The sequence below is a fragment of the Sorex araneus genome, chromosome 4 (genome assembly GCF_027595985.1).
Source record: "Sorex araneus isolate mSorAra2 chromosome 4, mSorAra2.pri, whole genome shotgun sequence".
NCBI classification, from domain to species: domain Eukaryota; kingdom Metazoa; phylum Chordata; class Mammalia; order Eulipotyphla; family Soricidae; genus Sorex; species Sorex araneus.
The window spans coordinates 186,020,254-186,039,668 of record NC_073305.1 but is presented as its reverse complement, the minus strand read 5'-3'; the positions used below and the strand labels follow the sequence as shown (position 1 = coordinate 186,039,668).

Here is a 19,415-nt window from a genome sequence, read left to right as displayed (position 1 = left end):
GCTGTGTGGCCCCCCACAGCTCTCTGACCCGCGTGCGCTCTTGCCCACCCAGCCCTGGGCCCGAGAGCGTGATGTCCTCCCCGACTACTCAGGGCCTGCTGCTTGGTGCTCTCTGACCTGCCCTGCGCCCAGCCCGCAAGCGTGATGTCCTCCCCGACTACTCAGGGCCTGCTGCTTGGTGCTCCCCAGCTCTCGGGGGGAATTCCCACAACAGCAAGGAAAGGGCAGCAAGGCAGCCCCAGGCTGACGGGCAGCGACTTTCTGCTCTTACTCCAGAAAGCTCCGGCGCCCATGCAGGCTGCACACCCAGGAGCACTGGGCGGCCGGGGACCTAGGGGACCCCAACACAGGGCCTAGGCTTTGGAGGGGGCAGCCGAGACCACAGGAGCAAATAGGGGCCCAACCCACCCACCCGCCCCGCCCTGCCCTGCTCGGCGGGTAACAAAATTCACACGGATCAATAATTTATTTATTTTTTATTGAAATTGAATACTTCATATTACAGTAAATTTGATTGGAAAAAAATGAGGAAAGAAATCAATTTTTAAAAATACACTCATGTTGAAAATCGAGTATGCGGAACCGAGCGCAGACCCAGGTATCTGTAGGAGGGTCGCGACTCGGGTCTATGTACAAGTCTATAACGCGAGAAGGAGCCACCACCGCCGGGTGGGCAGGACCTCGGTCCCACCTCCCTGCGCGGCTGCGCCCGGCCCGCCCCCCCGCCCCCCCCATAGGGCGTGGGAACCAGGTCCAGGGCGCCGGTGGCCTGGCCCGCCTGCAGCCACAGCGCCGGTACGCATGCGCTGTGCAAATTAAGGCTTCTTATAGGTCACACGGTTGATACGCACAGTAAAAGGTGGTATGGTGAGAAGCGCGAGAGAGAGCCTGGCTCCGGGAGACGGCACAAACGCCGCTCGGACGGGGGGCTCCCCTCCGTTCTCAGATACACACAGATTAAAAAATTCATAAACGATAAAAGAACAATAACCAAAAAAAAAAGAAGACTCAATCTTTGGGTGGATCGTATGAATTCACCGCCTGGTGAGGAAAATACTGATACATGTGCTCTGGGCACGTAGGGTCGAAGAGGTCATGCAAAAGGCGCAGCCGTTAACTGACTAAAGGCGAAGAGCAGGTGAGCCCTGCGCCCCCCGAGGGCCGGGGCCCCGGGCGGGCGGGCCAGGGGCGGGCACGCCGCGCGCTCCCTGCGGAAGAAAGCAAAAGAGAAACAGAGACAGAACCGAGTACTCTAACTCAGAGGCTACATTACTGGCCAGGTCCGACCTTCATATGCTCGTCGGAATCCTGGGAAACCCCCAGCTCCCTCTCCTGCCCGTGGACAAACGCTACCTCCCATGCTGCTGTAGGCAGAGCCTGGTGTGTGTACGTGGGTGTGTCTTTGTTTGTTTGTGCGTGCGCATGCGTGCCGTGTGTGGGTGTATGTATGGGTGTATGTGTGGGTGTGTGTGCGTGCGTCGGTGTGTGGGTGCGTGCGCATGCGCGTGTGTGCGTGTGCATATGTGCATTTCCTTTTTCTGCAGACCTGAGTAATTGACAAAGTCGGTTGGCGGTGGCGGTGGGGGTGGGGGACGCTGACATGTCGAGGTCTGAGGCCGCCGAGAGGCCGTCACAGGGCCTTGGCGCTGCGGGCAGCCCCCAGCCGGGGGCGGTGCCCTAACCTCGGGACTCGCCCGAGTGACGCTGACCTCCCCCCTCTCCCCTCCCCGCCCGAAAACTCTTCCCTTTGGAGACGGTTTCTGTTAAAGGCAAAACTGATGGACGCGGCGTCGCGGTGAAAGTCATATTTGGTTGGAGGTGCCTGGCGCGGGGCGGACGGCGCGGCCGGGCAGGCGGAGGCGCGGGGCTTAGATGTGCAGGAGGTCTTCGTCGCTGTCGTCGTGGAAGGCGGCGGCCGGGTGGGCGCTGCGGGGCCGGGCGCGGCGCACCCGCTCGCCCTGCACCAGGCCCAGGCGGTCGGCCGCCGGCCCGGGGCGGGGCGGCATGGCCTCGGCCCCGGCGGCAGGCCCGCGCACGGTGTGCACCTTCACCTCGGGGATGGTCAGCACCTCGTCCTCGCTGTCTTGGTCGTCCCCGCGCAGGGAGGAGAGCGCCGCGGCCGTCACGGGCTTGGTGGTGATGTGGCCGTTCTCCTGGCCGTCGCGGGCGGGCTGGGGGGTGGTCACCTGGATCTCTTCCATCAGCCATTCGGTCTCGTTCTCGTCGGCCTCCTCCTCCTTGTTCACCTGCACGGCCCGAAGTCGACCCCATGGGAGCCCCCCTGCGCCCCGGGCACCGCCCCTCCCCCCGCAGCGCCCCCACCGCCCCATCGGCCCGCACTCCCGGGCCACCCCCACCCCCACTGCCCAGCCGCGACCGCAGAGGTGGGCAGGCTCCCAGCCCAGGCCACGTGGAAAGTTCTAGAAACCGTCCAGACCGGCGCCCCCCCCAAGGGGCAATGCTGGCAGCCAGGGGCAGGCCCAGACACGCGGCCCAGCCCCCGTCAGGCCGGGCGCCAGGCTGCCTCTGCCCCGGGTGCAAGCACCGGCAGGGCCACCGCCAAGCCACGGACACACCCGATGTTCCCGGGCGAGCGGCACAGACCGCGGGGAGCCCAGAGGCGGGTAAAAACTCAGAACAAACAGCAACCAAGACGGGAGGGAAAAAACCGAAACCCCCAACGCGAAAGGCGCAGCAGGAGGAGAGAGGCGAGGCCCCTCTGTGTGCGCGACTAGCTCCCGGCGGCGTCTTCGCCCCGCGGCCCCGTGACACGCCAACAGCGACAGAGCCCTACCTGGGGGACGGGAGGCGGCCACCCCGAGGCGTCGGCGCCGAGCTTTACCTTGGAGTATTTGTAGGACACGTTTGTGCTTCTCCGGCAGCAGGCCGCCAGCTTGCTGATCACCGTTTCCCTACAGGGGGAATCCCGTTACCCGGCGTGGCGGCGGGGGGCACCCAGGGCACCGCGCCCGACGGCCACGCAGACCCCACGCGGCCGAGAGCTCAGGGGCAGGGGGCAGCGGGGGTCTAAAGAGCCTGAGACTCTGTCGGGCGCTACTTACCATCGGCCCGCGGGGAAAGAAGTGGGCCTGGCGGGCCCGGGGAGCTAAGGGGACCCCCGGGGCAGGATGCCACCGGCCCTGTCTGCCTTACCCAGGACTGGGCCTGCCCACGGCCATGCAGGAGACAAGGGCACGACAGGGGCAGCTGGCTCCTGGGCACTCAGACTCATCCTCACGGGACCCGAACACAGCCAGAGTCACACTAGGACATGGGCTGGGCAGGCACACAGGTGCCCATACGTATGTAAGACGGGGCCCGGGTGGGTACAGCAGGTGCCCACACATGTGTGGGACGGGGCCCAGGCAGGCACAGCACGTGCCTATACGTGTGTGGGATGGGGCCCGGGCGGGCATAGCAGATGCCCATATGTGTGTGGGCCAGGGCCGGGGCAGGCACAGCAGGTGCCCATACGTGTGGGAGATGGAACCCAGGCGGGCACAGCAGGTGCCCATACGTGTGTGGGCCAGGGCCGGGGCGGGCACAGCAGGTGCCCATACATGTGGGGGACGGGGCCTGGGTGGGCATAGCAGGTGCCCATACATGTGGGAGATGGGGCCTGGGCGGGCATAGCAGGTGCCCGTACATGTGGGGGATGGGATCTGGACGGGCACACAGGTGCCCATACATGTGGAGGATGGGCCGGGGCGGGCACAGCAGGTGCCCATACGTGTTGTGGGACGGGCCGGGGCGGGCACAGCAGGGGCCGGCCAGCAAGCACTTCTGCCCGGGCAGGCGGGGTAAATGGAGTCTGTCCACCCGAGGGACGCTGGGCTGAGGGGCTGGACCTGGGCGGCCGCCCGACCTGTCGGGCCGGGCACAGTCCCTGTGCGGGGGAAGCCGGGCAGAGACGGGGCCCGGGTCAGGCCCGCCCGGCGGGGCAGGGTGCAGGCCCGAGGCTCCACTCTCACCGGCGCTCCTTCTTGTAGAGCAGCAGCCCCAGCAGGCAGGCGGTGAGCGCCACGAGCAGCAGGCTGAGCACGGCGCCCACCGCCTGGCTGCGCTCCGACAGCCCCCGGCGCCGCGGCTCCTCGGCCTCGCTGCCGTCGATGGCGCCCCTGAAAAGCAGAGTGCGGGCAGGTGAGCCGCAGGCCCGCCCCGTGCGGGTGGGAGGGGGCGGGGGGCGCAGCGCGTCCCCCGTGGGCGGGCTCTAGCTTCCTGGCTCTGCACTCAGGGGTCACTCCTGGTGGTGCCCGGGGCACCCTATGGGACGCCGGGGACTGAACGTGGGTCGGCCACGTGCAAGGCGCACGCCCTCCCCGCTGCACTATTGCTCCAGCCCAAGGGGCTTCTGGGTTTCACCCCTGCACGCGGCCAACAGTGCAAGGGGGTGGGGGGTAGCCCAGGAGCAGAGCCCCAAAGCCGAATCCGGCACTTCCTGGGCACCCAGGAGCACCCCCAGGGCACCACCCCCAGAGCACAGGTGAAAGAGTCGGGGGGTCTGGACTGCAGGGCGAGTCTGGTGCCCACCAAAGCACCGGGCACGGCGGGCCAGTGACTGTCACCAGGTGGCACTGCGGCAGGGGCGGGTCTACACACCACAGCTGCTGTCACAGCCCAGGTCACAGCCGGGTCTGGGCAGCACACCCCCAGCTGGTCCAGGGCCGCCTGCCCGGCCCCCACCCACTGCCCCCGAGCCCCGAGGTGACTCCCGCAGTGGAACAGAGACATGGACTGGAGCGAGCCACTCACCCCAGGGGGCACACGGCAGAGGTGTACCAGGAGAAGAGGTACTGGCAGTCGGCGGTCTCGTGGCTGAACTCGGGGGTCCCCTCCTTCACCAGGGGGTCACAGTGGAAGAAGATGGTGGAGGAGACGGCCTTGCTCCGATCTTTGCCGCACTTGGAGTTGGAGGTGAACACCGCGTCGAGATCGCCATCTGTGGGGGAGGGGACGGGGCTCAGGACACACCCACCACTCCCCCAAGCCCGGGGTCCGGCCCTGAGCCCCAGGAAGCGGAGCCAGCACAGACCAACCACCGGTGAGACAGTCGCAGCAAGAGCTGTGCGGGAGGGAAGGAAGCCTGGCCCGGACGAGGCCTGGTCTTTGCCCCAGCTCATAACGCGATCAGGAAGGACAGCGAGCCACTGGGGTCGGCCCAGGAGACCAAGGCTGACCACAGCCACAGCCAGGCCAGCCGGCGGCCAGCCAAGCCATCAGCCGATGAGCCAATCAATCAACCAAGCCATCAGCTGAGGAGCCAATCAATCAACCAAGCCATCAGCCGATGAGCCAATCAATCAACCAGCCCATCACTCTTAGCCAGTCAATCAACCGACCCATCAACTGATGAACAAATCAATCAACCAACTGATCAACTGATTAACCCATCACCAACCAATCACCTGAAGAGCAATCAGCACACCGAGGGATTAGCCACTAGCCGGTGGACCACCCATCAACTGCGCAGCCAAGCCAGCCTGCACAATGGCACCCAGGGACCCCAAGGGACCCCATGGCCCGAGGTGCAGGAGAGCTGCCTGGTCATGGCTCTGTGGCTGCCAACTGTGGCCAGGACCGTCACGTGTCCAGGTTCCACGGACAAGGGCCAAAGCAAGGCGGGCCCGGTCTGTGCTCCCGGCTGTCCAGGAGGAAGAGCCTCAGGAACCTCAGAGAAAGCTGAAGAGCGTCTCTGAAGGGAATCGACCGCTGTGGCTGGTGAGTGAAGGAGCAGAAAAGCCTGGGGCCAGGGGTGGGGTGGGGGGGGCGTCATGGAGCAGTAGGATCTGTTCACTGTGCACGCACGCCGACATACATTCACTCTACAACAGACATGCACTCACACAAACACGCTCACACTACAACAGACATGCACACGCACACCAACACATACACACTTGAACAGACACACGCATGCCACACACACTACAACAGACATGCACACGCACACCAACACACACTATAACAGACATGCACTCACATGCCAACACACTCACACTATAACAGACATGCACACACACGCCAACACACACACTAGAACAGACATGCACATGCACACCAATACACACACACACACACACACACTAGAACGAACATGCACACGCATGCCACACACTCACACTACAACAGACATGCACTCACATGCCGACACACTCACACTAGAATGGATATGCACTCACACACTGACACACACTCACACTACAACAGACATGCACACGCACACCAACACACACACACTTGAACAGACACACGCATGCCACACACACTACAACAGACATGCACTCACATGCCAACACACACTATAACAGACATGCACTCACATGCCAACACACTCACACTATAACAGACATGCACACGCACGCCAACACACACACACTAGAACAGACATGCACACGCATGCCACACACTCACACTACAACAGACATGCACTCACATGCCGACACACTCACACTAGAATGGATATGCACTCACACACTGACACACACTCACACTACAACAGACATGCATAAGCATGCCAACACACACACTAGCAGACATGCACTCTCCAATATACACACATACTTGCCCCCACACACGCTCATAAATGTATACTGACATCTACATGGGCACCCGCTCACCCACACACACACACTGACACACAATCACCCACCCACTCAACACGCACACACCTGCTCACTCACGCTAAACCTGACAGTGCCTAGGTGGCTGCGGGGCAGTGGCGGAACCCGGGTTCGAGTGGGCCATGCTTGTCCAAGGAGGAACCCCAGGTTAGGTTCTGGGGGAGAAGTGGGTGTCAGTCAGGCCCCACAGCACACGGGACACAGCCTGGCCCGCCCGTGGCTCCGGGACTGGGGTCCTGGGTTAAGCCCAGGTCACACATGTCCAGAAGGGGACAGTAAAGGCCTGAGCGGTGGGGGCTACACTGGCCGCGTCTGCCCGGCTGGCCCCAGGGAGCCATGCCCGTCCCCGACAGCAGCGACCCCGCCCTGCCAGCCCACCGGCGTCTGTGTGTGACTCCCGGGCCGCGGGGCTGAGTCTCCTTTTTGGGTTTTTTTCTGCCTTTTGTTTTGTTTTTTTCCCACGTCAAGGCCTTGCTTGTCCACAGGCCAGTGGTTTAAAATCAAGCACGCAGGCTCAGATGGGGCTGAGGTGCCCATCTATGCCAGAAGACCCCACAGGCCATCCTCCGCTAGAGGCCCGGCCGGCAGTGCCTGGGGTTGCTCCTAGCACAGTGCTCACGGACCATGTGGTGCCAGAGAGCAAACAGGCCCCCCCAGACACAGCTCGAGGTCAGTCCCTTGAGCGTCCCGGCAGACCGGCGCATGCATCCATCCTGGGCACGGTCCCCCCACACCCTGCCACCAGGAGGAAGGCGGGGGAGAGGCCGTGCGGTCCCGCCTGCCCAGGCACCTTGGAGGTAGTACTTGGTGTTGGCGGGCATCCCCACTTTGCGGCTGAAGCGCTTCTCGCCCGCCTTCAGCTGGCACACGTTGGCCCCCACGCAGTCGGGGCTGGAGGAGTTCTGGATGGTGGACAGCTGGATCTCGTACAGGTACTTGTCCCCGTTGGGCCGGATGTCCCCAGAGGCACTGAAGAGCCTGCAGGGTGGGGGCGGGGGGCTCAGTCCTGCACCCCAACAATGTCCTTGGTTCCCCAGGCCCCGAGTCCCCCGACTGCCCCCGCGACTGGCCAGTGGCTAAGGAGACGGGCACAGGTCTGGGGGCTTCCGCCCGGCCAGGGCCAGGGGTGGGGGTGGCGCCCGGGGGCTCACTTGAAGTAGATGTCCTCGAGGCTGACGGTCTTGCCCGTGTTGGGGTGGGTCAGGGTCCCGTTGATCACAGTCACCTCCCGTGGCCTCACGGCACAGGCCGCACGCGAGTCCCAGCTGAAGTGGTAGGTGCAGCTGTCCGCGTCGAACCTGCGGGGGACGGGGGCGGTCAGCGGCCCGAGACGTGGCCGCAAAGCCTGGGCTGCCCAGTGCCCTGCGGCCCCCCGCCCCCCACGGAGACCCTTCCACTCTACAGCGCCCACTCACACCCTGCTGTGTGCGGCAGGAGACCCCCGGGACGCTCGGCACCCACCCACCCCACGCACAGGCCCCCCGGGACGCCCCAGCCCCCGACTCTCACCTCTTAAAGGCCGGCCTGCCCACTGTGCCCGCACAGGCCAGCTCGATGACAGTGGACGCCGTCCTGTTCTCGCCGCACGGGTGCCCCCGCGAGTAAGTCACCATGATCTTGTCGTCTGAAAGCAGCGGGGACAGAGCCGCGTCACGGGCAGCCCCAGTGGGCTGAGGCCCCTGACCATGCACAGGGCACCGGGCGCCCCTGTGAAGAAGGGACCCCGGGACCCCACTAGGAGAAGCATCTGCCAAACAGTCCCACCACGGCCCAGAGGAACAGCCTCCGCTCCTCCCGCCCCCCCTGGGCCCGGGCCTCACCCACGACGTCCAGCCTCTGGGTGTGAATGAGCCCCAAGACCTCCACTCGGCCCACGGGGGTCTTCCTACACACGCTGGCCCGCTCCGAGCAGCCCGGGGGGCCCCGGAAGACCTCACGGCACAGGTTGACATAGTACCTGGGAGAGAGTGGGCATGGGCGGGTGGTCAGGCTGGCCGCAGGACCACAGGGCCCGAGTGTGGCAGTTGGCGATGGGGGGGAGGGGGAAGGGCGTGGGGGGAGGGCACAGGGCGCGGACCCCGCCCCCTGGACGCTGCTCGGGGCCAACGGTGGGCACCAGGCACGCCGACGTGGGACTCACGCGGTGCCCTCGTAGTTGAAGAGCCAGGAGCCGGTGAGTGAGGAGAGCGGGCGCAGGTCGTAGGTGTGGTGCTGAAGCGCGAACTGGCACTCCATCTTGCGCGGCGGGCACACCACCTTGGTCTTCCACTCGAAGGTCACCTCGCAGCCGCGCGTCTCGGTCAGCACCTGCGGCCGCCCGACGTCCTCGTCCTCGTCGCACTTGAAGATGATGGCGGACGTGCGGTGGCTGGTGACTGGGGGGCGGGGAAGGCGGGTCGGTGTGGGCCGCGCCGCCGGCAGGGCAGGGCAGCAGGGCGCCCCCCCCCCAGCCCGGGGTGGCCCCTCCGGGCCCACTCACGGTGCCTGCAGAAGCCCCACTCGTGGTCGCGGTCGTAGTTGGCGGTGGTGGCGCACCACAGCTTGGCCCGGCCCTCCACCACGCACTGGTCGTAGCTCTTCCCGTTGAAGATGAAGGGGAACACGCATGGCTCCCCGTCTTCCGTCTCTGTGGGCGGGCGGGCGGAGGGCGCGGCCGCGTCACCTTGGCGCTCAGGGGGCGCCCACCCCCCCCCATGCTGGTACGGCACCACTGCCAGGCGGCCCCACGCCCCCGCCTGCTACCTGGAGGGCAGGTGTCCCCGTTGACGTAGCTGAGGATGACCGCCTCGTCCTGGTGCCGGTAGTCCAGCCGCATGGACGCCAGGCGCCCGAAGGACACGCCCTTGTTCCCCGAGAGCAGGCAGACCCCGCCGTCCTTGCAGCCCCCCTGCTCGGGGCCGGCCGCCGCCGTGCACACCCCCACGCTGTACGTGCGCGAGTCCCGCGTCACCTGGAGGGACACCACGCTGGCTGGGGGGTCTCCAGGCGGGTCCCGGGACCCCTGCACCCTTCCCCGCCCCAGATCCTGCGCCCCCTCCTGGTGGCAGCACATACTGCGGCGTCCTGGGGGTGGGAGCCAAGCCCCACCGGTACCACGCACGGTCCCGGGGCCAGCCCGGCCTGTAGCCCAGGATGGGTGAGGAGGGAGTGGCCAGTGGGCACTGGAGGACGCGGACACCACCATAGGCCCTCCCTGTGCTGCAGGGTGCCCGCCCTGCGCCTGTCAGGAGCTGTGATGGGCTCCGTCCAGTTCTGTGCCCACCAGCGCCCCCACCCTAGTCAGCAGACACAGCCCCAGGGCCCTGAGGGCCTCGTCCCAGCTCTGACCCCGACACCTAACCCGTCCCAAGCGCTGGGGGCCAAAGGTACAGCATGGGTGACCCCAGCAACAGGGAACACGGCCCCCCAGCACGGTGCGGCACAGTACAGCGCCACCCCCTGGTGGCCCCAGCACCACCCCCTGGTGGCCCCAGCACCATGCAGCAGCGGCCCCTAGTGGTGCCCCCAGCGCGGTGCAGCAGCGCCCCCTGGAGGTCGCACACGGGCACGCACCTTGAAGATGTTCTTGGACAGGCTGCTCAGGTTGAAGCTGTAGAAGAGCTGCTCGTCCGTCAGGGCGCAGCCGTCTGTCCTCACCTCGTCAGGGCACACCAGTGGCGTGTCCCACTGGAACACGAAGTCGCAGTCGCTGTTCCTCAGCAGCTTTGGGGTGCCCTGCGGAAGAAACACGGGGGTCTGGGCGGGCGTCTCCTGCTCCGCCCCCAGGCACTCGGGCACCACCCGGAGCTCCAGGCAACTGTCCTCCAGCTAGTCGGGTGGCCCCTTCCCACTGTGACGGGCCCGGCCACGGTAGGGCGCCGCCCTGAGAGGTGATGCGGGGCAGGAAGGCGTGTCCTGCAGCGGCCCTGAGACCCGGAACACTGAGCCCCACAGTAGGGCCGGAGCCGCAGTACGGGGGGCAGCAGGAAGGCAGCCAGAGCCAGGCCCCGTCCCATCCCCCCACCCAGCAGGGCAGCTGCCCGGTGGTCCCCAAGTCCTACTTCTCCCAAAGCCAGAAACGCCCAAGCCGAGCGTGTGCCCATCTTAACCCGAACACACCAGGGCCACGTGCGCCAGCCACAGGCTTACCAGAGAAGCCTTTGAAGGAGCTTTCTGGAAAAGAAGCCACGTACAGACAAGTCCCAGGGCCGAGCAGATATTGTGCAAGTGTGCAGAAGGGGGGAGGCAGACACAGCGCCCCCTCTGGTTGGGCCACACCGGGGGCTCCGTCACCCTCTGCACACCCTGTCACTTGTGCCAGCAGCTGCCGGGCACTCCCCCCACCTCAAGGGCAGGGATCGCAGAGGGCCAGCTGTGCTGGGCTCCTTCCCATCAGCACACGCCCCACAGGCACCCCAGGGGCCAGCGACTGACCGCGCAGGACGCCCTGCTTCAGCTGCCTGCGGGAGCCACGAGCACTCACCATGCTCACGCCCCGCTTGCAGTGGAAGGCGATGAGGGAGGTGTAGTTGGAGTTGGGGTCCGCGGCACAGGGCGTGCTGCTCTCGAAGTTCAGGTAGACCTCGTTGGCGATGGGGTTGAGGATTGGGGGGCCAGTGACGCGGCCAATATCCTGAAACACACGCAAAAGCCAACGGCGTTCTGGGGACGGACTGCTCCTGGGGACAGAGGTCAGGGCTCCGAGCTCTGACGGGGAGCAGGGGCAGCTAAGGAAATGGGTCCGCCTGAGCACGGACCGAATGCACCCCCCCCGCCCCGCGCACACACACACACACACACGCATGCACACACACACACACATGCACACAGAGACACGCACAATCTCACAGACACACACACACGCACACAGAGACACGCACAATCTCACACACACACAGACGCACAATCACACGCACAGACACAAGCACACAGCAGCTTGCGGGTGGACGGTGCGCGGCTCTGAGCCTTCCGAAAGGGGGACAAGCTTCAATTTCAAACACAAATCCCACAACTCGGGGCAACACAAATTTCTCTCCAACCGCGGTGAGAAGGTTCTATGGTCTTCCTGTCCACTGGGCCTATGGGACATGCCCCGTCAGGCCTGGCCTCGGCCCAGGACACGGCAGGCGGGGGGGGGGGGGGCAGCGGCACGAACGGGCACTCACGATGGGGTCGCCGTCCACGGGCACTTTGCAGATGGCGGAGCCGGCGGGACATGCCACGCGGTGCATGGGGTTGAGCGGCTGGCAGATGTTGATGTAGAAGTCGGGGTCCCCCTCGGAGCGATCCTCGTCCTCGCTCTCGTCGTATGCCTCGTAGCCCCCGGTGCGGTGGATGAGGGGGGTCAGGTCGATGATGGAGCTGCCGTTCCGCACGAAGCACTCGGTCTGCGGAAAGTGGGGGTCTGTGGGGTGCGGCTCCTGGGCCCGCGGGGACGCTCCACAGCAGTGGGCGACGGGGGGCCGGGCGGGGGCACAGGCCGTGGGGTGCCTGGCACTGCACGTGCAGCACCAGGACTCGCACCCGTGACCATCACAGAGGAAAGGCACCGAGGGCGCATCTGCACCCCCAGAAGCTCCCGGCACGCAGGCGGCCGGGGCCGGCGGGAGCAGGGGACGCGGGGTCCCGCCAGGCGAGGCTGGGCGGACTCACCACCTGCTCGCAGGCCAGGGGTGTGTGCCAGGAGAAGAAGAGCGTGCACGTCTGCTTGTCCAGCGAGATGAGCATGGGCCGGTTGGTGGGCCCCGACTCGGGCCGGCACACGAAGCTGATGATGCTCTTGTAGGTCTGGCCCGTCTTGGACGGGCACGGGGAGCCGCCCTCGTACGTCAGCTGGAGCACCTGGTCCGAGTAGGTCAGCCGCTGGTTGGCCCTGCCCACGCTGATCCGAGTCTGGCCAAAGCAGGCGCCTGCGCCACATGGAGGGGACGGGGAGCGTGGTTAGGGCCCCAGCGCCTTCTGGAGCACCAGCCTTGCAGGAAGGAAGCACCGTGTGTGCGTGTTCTCCACCACGCATGTCCACGGCTGCCCCAGCCCACTGCGCCCTGCCCACCTTCCCTGTCACAGACACAGCCAGCTGGGACCGGCTGAGACCGTCTCGGACTGGCTGGGGCGGGCAGAGGCTAGAACTAGCCAACTAGTGAGGACTGGCTGAGACACTAGCTGAGACTGGCTGGGACCGGCTGAGACCAGCTGAGATGACTGAGACTAGCTGGGACCGGCTGAGACTAGCTGAGACTAGCTGGGACTAGCTAAGACTAGCTGAGACTAGCTGGGACTGGCTGAGACCAGCTGAGATGACTGAGACTAGCTGGGACTGGCTAAGACTAGCTGAGACTAGCTGGGACTGGCTGAGACTAGCTGGGACCGGCTGAGACCGGCTGAGACCAGCTGAGATGACTGAGACTAGCTGGGACTGGCTAAGACTAGCTGAGACTAGCTGGGACAGGCTGAGACCAGCTGAGATGACTGAGACTAGCTGGGACCGGCTGAGACTGGCTGGGACTGGCTGAGGCCAGCTGGCACCAGCTGAGGCCAGCAGGGTGTGCGGTTCCAGGCAGCACTCACCCACGCCGGGGGCGCAGTTCTCGTTCTCCCCGCAGATGCTGAGATACACGAGCCCCTTCTCGCTGTAGGCAGCCGTGTGGCCCACCTTCCCGCTGAGGGAGGTCAGGTCAAACAGGTGTCCTGTGGGGACAGACGGGGTGACTCCTGGGCGATGTGCAGGGGAACACGGCCAGCATCAGGCCTCACACAGCCTCTCGACCACGCACACAGGACACACCCCAGAGTGGCGCCGGGGTGCGGAGAGCGTCCCCGCAGAATGGCAAGAGCACCGGGCCCAGGCGGCTCCAGTCCCATGGGAGCCCCGTGTGAACGCAGGAGAATGTGTCGCCAATGCCCCCGGTCAGAGCAGCACGACAGCACAGAAACGGGCGTCACCACCAGCCTGCGGAGGGGTCTCCTACAGGGACAGCCTGGCCTGGCCAGTGTGAGAGGTCAGCGCCCGCACTATGGGGCCGGGTGGCTGTGACCCCATGAGCCTGTCGGGCGTCACCGACCGTTGGAGTCTCTGCGGGTGTCAGTTGTCATGGGTGTTGTCAGGTGTCAGCGGGGTGTGCTGCTGTCACCATGGATGTGCCCGGGTCAGTGTCACCTGTCACCTTGGTTGTGTCGGTGTGTCTCTGTGGGTCCCCGTGGGTAAGTCAGGTATCACTGTGTGTGTGTCCCCACGGGCATGTACGCCGTGGGCATGTCAGGTGTCACAGGTGTGTGTGTCCTGTGGCATGCTGGCTATCACCCGGGTGTGTGTCCCCGTGGGTATGTCAGGGTCGTCGGGCGTGTGTGTTCCGTAGACGTGTCAGGTACCACTGTGTTTGTGTGTCCCCGTGGGCACGTCAGGGTGGCCTGTGTGTGTCCTGTGGGAGTGTCAGTGTCACCGTGTGTGTGTCTGTCTGTGTGTGTCTGTCTGTGTCTGTGTGTGTGTCTGTCTGTGTGTGTATCTGTCTGTCTGTGTGTGTGTCTGTCTGTCTGTGTCTGTGTGTGTGTCTGTCTGTGTGTGTGTATCTGTCTGTCTGTGTGTCTGTCTGTGTGTGTGTCTGTCTGTGTGTGTCTGTCTGTGTGTATGTGTGTCTGTCTGTCTGTGTCTGTGTGTATCTGTGTGTGTGTCTGTCTGTGTGTGTTTGTGTGTGTGTCTGTGTGTGTCTGTCTGTGTCTGTGTGTGTGTGTCTGTGTCTGTGTGTCTGTGTGTGTGTGTGTGTGCAGGGGCGTGGCACAGCGCAGGCCGGCCACGCGGCTCACCTGTGATGGGGTTGGAGACCTGGCAGTTGTCGTGCACGTTGCTCCTAACGGGGCAGGCCACGGGCGTGGGCCAGGAGAAGGTGTACTCGCAGTCCTCCACGGCGCTGATGAACAGAGGCCTGGAGCTCTGCAAGCAGAGGCGCATGGCTGCAGCCCCCGAGGGCGAGGGCTGGACATGCCCAGAGCCGGGGCCGGCAGGGTCTGCCCACAAACGGGCAGGAAGAAGGTTCTGGAGACAAACCTACTGGACCCGGGGTCGGGAGACAGACTGCGGGGTCCCCTCCCCTGCACGCCGCAGACCCTCACACCCAAGTCACTGTGGGGAGGGGGCCCTGCCCCCTGCCAGGAGCACCTCTGGGCCCCTCTGGGCACCCCCGGGCCCCAGCGGCCACAAGTGACAGGAAAGGCTGGAGAGCGGCTGCTCCAGCTGGCACTGCCCTGAACAGACCTGGACCCTGAAACCACTCAGACTGGCGAGATCCCTGGCGTTCAGGAGGTCAGAGCGGCCCGGGGACCAGAGGGAGGGGCATGGGCCTGGGGCACTCACCACGGGGCCGTTGGTGCAGGTGAAACGGATGGTGGTGGATTTCTTCCGAATCTTGTCTGGACACAGGTCGCCGTCCACGTACTTGATGACAGTGGCACCATTGTCCCACTGAGGCCCGTCACGCACCCGGCCCAGGTTCACGGGCCGAGAGTCACTGATGAGGCAGGCAGCGGCTTCAGGTGGGCAGGGCTCTGCAGGGGGGAGGGGGCGTTGGGGGTCACCCCAGACTCGGGCCCTTCCTGACCCCCAACAGACTCAAAACCCGTGGATTGAGCCCAATTACAAGAGCCGCATTCATGCATGGTGGAGTTAGAATATTCCAGAAGCCAGTTTCTGGCCCGCTGTGCACTTGCTCGGGCGGTCTGGCCTGGCAGTGTGGCCACAGGCACCCCACAGACAGGGGACCCCCCTACTCTGCAGCCGGCTGAGGACAAAACTTGTCTCTGCAGGGGCCGGAGTGATAGCGCAGCAGGCAGGGCATCTGCCTGGCACACGGCCGACCTGGGTTCGATCCCCGGCATCCCATAGGGTCCCCCGAGCACCGCCAGGAGTAATTCCTGAGTGCAGACCAGGAGTAACCCCTGAGCATCGCTGGGTGTGACCCCCCCCAAAAAGAAAAGAAAAGAAAACTTGTTTCTGCAGCCGAAAGCCAGACCCCACCCCTCAGCACGTGGGGGCTGCTAAGGAGGCTGTGAGAACCCGACGCTTCTTCCCAGGGCCCTGCGGCCACTGAGCAGGGGTCCCCGCCCGCCCAGGTGCCCGCACCAGAGCCAGCCTGTGGAGACAGGGACTTGCAGACGTTGATGAGGTAGTGCTCGGTGGAGCCTGTCCCCGTCACGGCCTCCCAGTTGTCGCTGTACTTGGACAGGGACGAGAGGTCGAAGGTGCTGCCCTCCTTGTCCCTGCAGGAGAGGGGTGGGACGGGGTCAGGGCTGGCACACAACAAACCCCCCAGGAGGCCTCTCCACTCTCCCTGTGGCTCCCTGTGGGGGTGACGGGGCCCTGCAGGACAAGTGCCATCCCCTGGGGGTGGGGCCCGGTGACAGCAGAGCCGCGCCCTCACCAGGGCCTCTGGGCAAGAGGAGGAGACGGACCAGGAAAGCCAGAGGCAGGCACAGAGCAAGGCTGGGCCGAGCACTGGCCCAGGGGCAGCACAGGCCGTGAGCAGGACGCAAGGGGTCAGGGCCGCGGGGCCACACCCCATGGGACACACAGGGTAGTCCAGCGGGGGACGAGCGCGGCTGGAACCAAACAGGCCTTGCACGTGCCCTGGGTCCCGTACCCCACCTCGGCTCGGGACACCCTGACAACAACGTCCAGCGGGCAGCGAGGGCCCTGGAGAGGAAAACGGGGCGGGAGGGCTGGGAGACACCCGTGGGGCCTTCCTCATCCCTGCGCCCGGCTCCCAGCCGGGTCCGAGCGACCCCCCGACTTACTTGAAGGAGCACTGGGTGAGGTCAAAGGGCGGGCAGGCGTACTGCGTGCGCCACTCGAACAGGTAGGAGCAGTCGGTCGTCTCCCTGAGGAACATGGGCTGCGGGGGCGGGGTGGGGGGGTCAGCGCCAGGCAGGCGGTGCCCCCCCCCGACCCTCCCCCCTGCCCCCCGGGGGCAGGCCGCGGCTCACCCGCTGGGTGGTGCGGTCACAGTGGAAGTAGATGGCCGTGGAGCGCCGGTACACCTTGTGGCACGACTCGCCCCCGGTCAGGTTCATCTTCAACAGCCCGTTCTCGTAGGTCAGCTTCTGCGAGATGAGGCCTGCGGACGGGTGGGTGGTCAGCAGGGCCACCTTGTGCCCACGGCAGCGTCGACACAGCAAGAGCAGGCCCGGCACCTCCCCCACCGGCCCCCGCCCAGGCCTCGGGGTCTTCCCCAGAGTGGGGGCGTCCCCTGCTGCGGGGGGCGCTGGCTGGCAGATGGGGGCGTGTGGCCTCTGGCTGTTCTAGAAAGGGGGCAGGGGGCGCCTGGCTCCTGGGCGCGGGGAGGCCGCCCACCTGCCACTTTGTGGAAGCCCAGTGGGCCCGGCTTCTCCTGGCACGAGGCGATGGCCTTGGACGTGTCCCTGTCCGCGTCGGAGCCGTCCACAGGGCACAGGCCGGGGCTCAGCTGCCCGCACACGCGGAAGTAGTAGTTGTACTCGCCGGCGCGCACCATGGTGTCGTTGAAGGACAGCGGGCGCAGGCTGTACAGGTTCCCGTGCCGGGGGTCTCGCACCTCGCAGTTGTCACCTGGGGGGGGGGGGGCGATAGAGGGGGCGTCAGCTCAGTGCCAGGCAGAGCCCCGAGTCCAGCAGAACCGGTTCCCACGCGGGCCGTTTCCGGTCTGGGCTCTCGGGGAGCCCCGGGAAGCGTTTCAGCGTCTCCGCAACAATGAGCGGGTTTGCGTCCGCATCTACGGAACCGCTCCCCAGTACGAGCACGGGGGGCGGGGGCGGGGTGGGCTTGGGGGGCGGCAGCCTCTCACCTTCCGCCCTGACCACGGGGCAGGCCTCCACCGTTCTCCAGACGAAGACGTACTCGCACCCGTCCCGCATCTGGAACGTGGGTGAGCCCTGCGGAGGGAGAGGTGGGGCCTGAGCCAGGGGGGCCGGGCGGGGCCTTCAGGGGGTGGGGGGGGGCAGGACGGGCCATGCTGAGGGACTCCGACGTCTGTCCCTGGCACCGCCTGGCTCCCCGGGACCCCCAGGACTTTCTGTTCTGGCCTTGGAGCCAGCCTGGCAGCGCACGCGGGGGCCACACGCGGTGTCAGGGATGGAACCCGGGTGGGCCACCGCTGACGGGGACGGGGGCGCTCACCGAGATCTGCGAGCACTCGAGCGTCAGCCGGGTGGAGAAGCGCTGGTTGCCGCACTTGTCCCCGTTGATGTAGACGATGCTCAGGGAGCCGTTGGCCGTGACCTGCGGGCTGACCTGCACCACGCCAAGGTTCCAGCTGCTCTCGTCCGACACCAGGCACGAGCCCACGGCGCTGCCTGCGAGGGGGGCGGAAGGCGTCTCATGGGCGTGCAGAGGTGGAGGGGGCGGGGGGCGGGGGCGGGGGGAGGGGAGGCCCACACACCGTGGCAGCCGGGGATGTAGGGCAGCGGGTTGCACACGCTGAGGTAGAATGTCCGCCTTCCTGCGCCGTCCGAGGTGTCCACGGCCGTCCAGGGCTTCCTCACTCTGCTCAGGCCGCTGAGGTCATACTCATTCCCTGCGGAGTCTGGGGCGCGGGGACAGGGGGCTCAGTGCCCAAGACACAGGGCGCGGGGGCCCGGCCTGCAGGCTGCCTTCCCCGGGCGCGGGGGGTCTCAGGGGCTTGCAGTGCCCCGGGCTCTGCGCCCACCTGCCCTGCCCCCAGCCAAGGACACGGGGACACGGGGCTGTCCCCTGACCCCGAGGAAACCTGCCCGTGACCCCGCCCGCGCACGCAGCGGACGGCCCCTCCTGGCCTACCTGTGACCTGACAGTCCACCGGGGACGGGACGCAGGCCAGCGCTGTCTCGAACTCGAAGTAGGTGTTGCGCATCTCCAGGTGGGAGTCGATGTCCTGGTGCAGGAACTTGGGGCTGCCCGGGTAGACGTCGGCGTTGCACACGAAGCGGATGACGAAAGTGTCGGCGGTCCCTGGGGGGGAGGGCCGGGCAGGGGGCTAGCACCGTGCTCGGGAGGGGGGTGGTTGGAGACCACGAGCAGGTGAGCAAGTGCCCCCCGCGAGCATCCCGACAGGCTCAGGAGTCTCCGAGGGGGACAGCAGGAGGGCGAGGGCTGCGTCCTCTCCGGGTGCAGACGGGCCCGGGAGGCAGCCCAAGCCCCCGGCACTGAGGCGGGCTGGAGAGAGCAGGGCACCGGCGTGCAGACAGGGGTTCACCCCCACCCGGCACCAGACGGCCCCCGAGTGAGCCCTGAGCACTGCGGGGTGCGGCCTCCCACCAGGAGAAATTCACAAGGCCAAGCTCACGGGTGACCAGTGCGGCTGCCAGGGCCGGGGCACTCTGCACGGACGGACATCCCCCGGCCTGGGTCTTCCCGGGGGCTGCCCCTCACGGGGTCCGCAGCCTCCAGGCCCCGCTCTCGGGGCCACAATCCACAGGAAGCCAGTAGGGCGGACTCAAGCTGGCCCCCCTCCTGCGCTGGGGCCCCGCCCCCTCCACCCCACCTCTGGCCTGCGGGAAGGAGGCGGGCAGGGGGGTGTCCACCCAGGGCTGCAGGGCTCAGGGCAGACCCCCTCGCCCGAGCCACGCGGGTGCCCCTCGTCCCCCAGGGGGCCGTGGTCAGGGGACCGGGGGCTCACCTTGGCCGGGGTGCGGGGGCCCCGTGTAGGTGAGGGACAGGAAGCCCTCGGGGGACAGCTGCAGGCTCTTCTCCTGCCCCACGGGCCGCACGGGCTTCAGGCTCGCCAGGTCGTCCGTGGGCGTCTCGGCCTCGCAGCCCGAGGCGGGCTTGCCGTCGAAGGAGCCGCACACGGCCATGGTGCCGCACACGTTGAGCTG

At 66.3% G+C, this 19,415-nt stretch overlaps 1 protein-coding gene across 1 annotated transcript in view; it reads right to left on the bottom strand.

Annotated features, from left to right (window-relative positions):
- Positions 1–459: 459 nt before the first annotated feature.
- The window catches only part of IGF2R (insulin like growth factor 2 receptor), a 68,631-nt gene continuing 49,675 nt past the window's right edge, over positions 460–19,415 (bottom strand). Inside the window, exons 22-48 of the mRNA XM_055135083.1 lie at positions 19,217–19,412; positions 18,379–18,549; positions 18,002–18,145; positions 17,740–17,915; positions 17,408–17,495; positions 16,939–17,172; positions 16,572–16,702; positions 16,383–16,480; positions 15,712–15,848; positions 14,947–15,137; positions 14,400–14,526; positions 13,167–13,286; positions 12,252–12,508; positions 11,765–11,986; positions 11,083–11,232; positions 10,173–10,334; positions 9,363–9,570; positions 9,100–9,246; positions 8,761–8,995; positions 8,441–8,577; positions 8,130–8,244; positions 7,772–7,918; positions 7,411–7,598; positions 4,753–4,939; positions 3,972–4,118; positions 2,843–2,912; positions 460–2,246 (exon numbers count right to left, since the gene is read on the bottom strand). Coding sequence (XP_054991058.1) covers positions 1,869–2,246; positions 2,843–2,912; positions 3,972–4,118; positions 4,753–4,939; positions 7,411–7,598; positions 7,772–7,918; positions 8,130–8,244; positions 8,441–8,577; positions 8,761–8,995; positions 9,100–9,246; positions 9,363–9,570; positions 10,173–10,334; positions 11,083–11,232; positions 11,765–11,986; positions 12,252–12,508; positions 13,167–13,286; positions 14,400–14,526; positions 14,947–15,137; positions 15,712–15,848; positions 16,383–16,480; positions 16,572–16,702; positions 16,939–17,172; positions 17,408–17,495; positions 17,740–17,915; positions 18,002–18,145; positions 18,379–18,549; positions 19,217–19,412 — 4,563 coding nt within the window. The 3' untranslated portion in view covers positions 460–1,868. The remainder of the gene's footprint in view (positions 2,247–2,842; positions 2,913–3,971; positions 4,119–4,752; positions 4,940–7,410; positions 7,599–7,771; positions 7,919–8,129; positions 8,245–8,440; positions 8,578–8,760; positions 8,996–9,099; positions 9,247–9,362; positions 9,571–10,172; positions 10,335–11,082; positions 11,233–11,764; positions 11,987–12,251; positions 12,509–13,166; positions 13,287–14,399; positions 14,527–14,946; positions 15,138–15,711; positions 15,849–16,382; positions 16,481–16,571; positions 16,703–16,938; positions 17,173–17,407; positions 17,496–17,739; positions 17,916–18,001; positions 18,146–18,378; positions 18,550–19,216; positions 19,413–19,415) is intronic.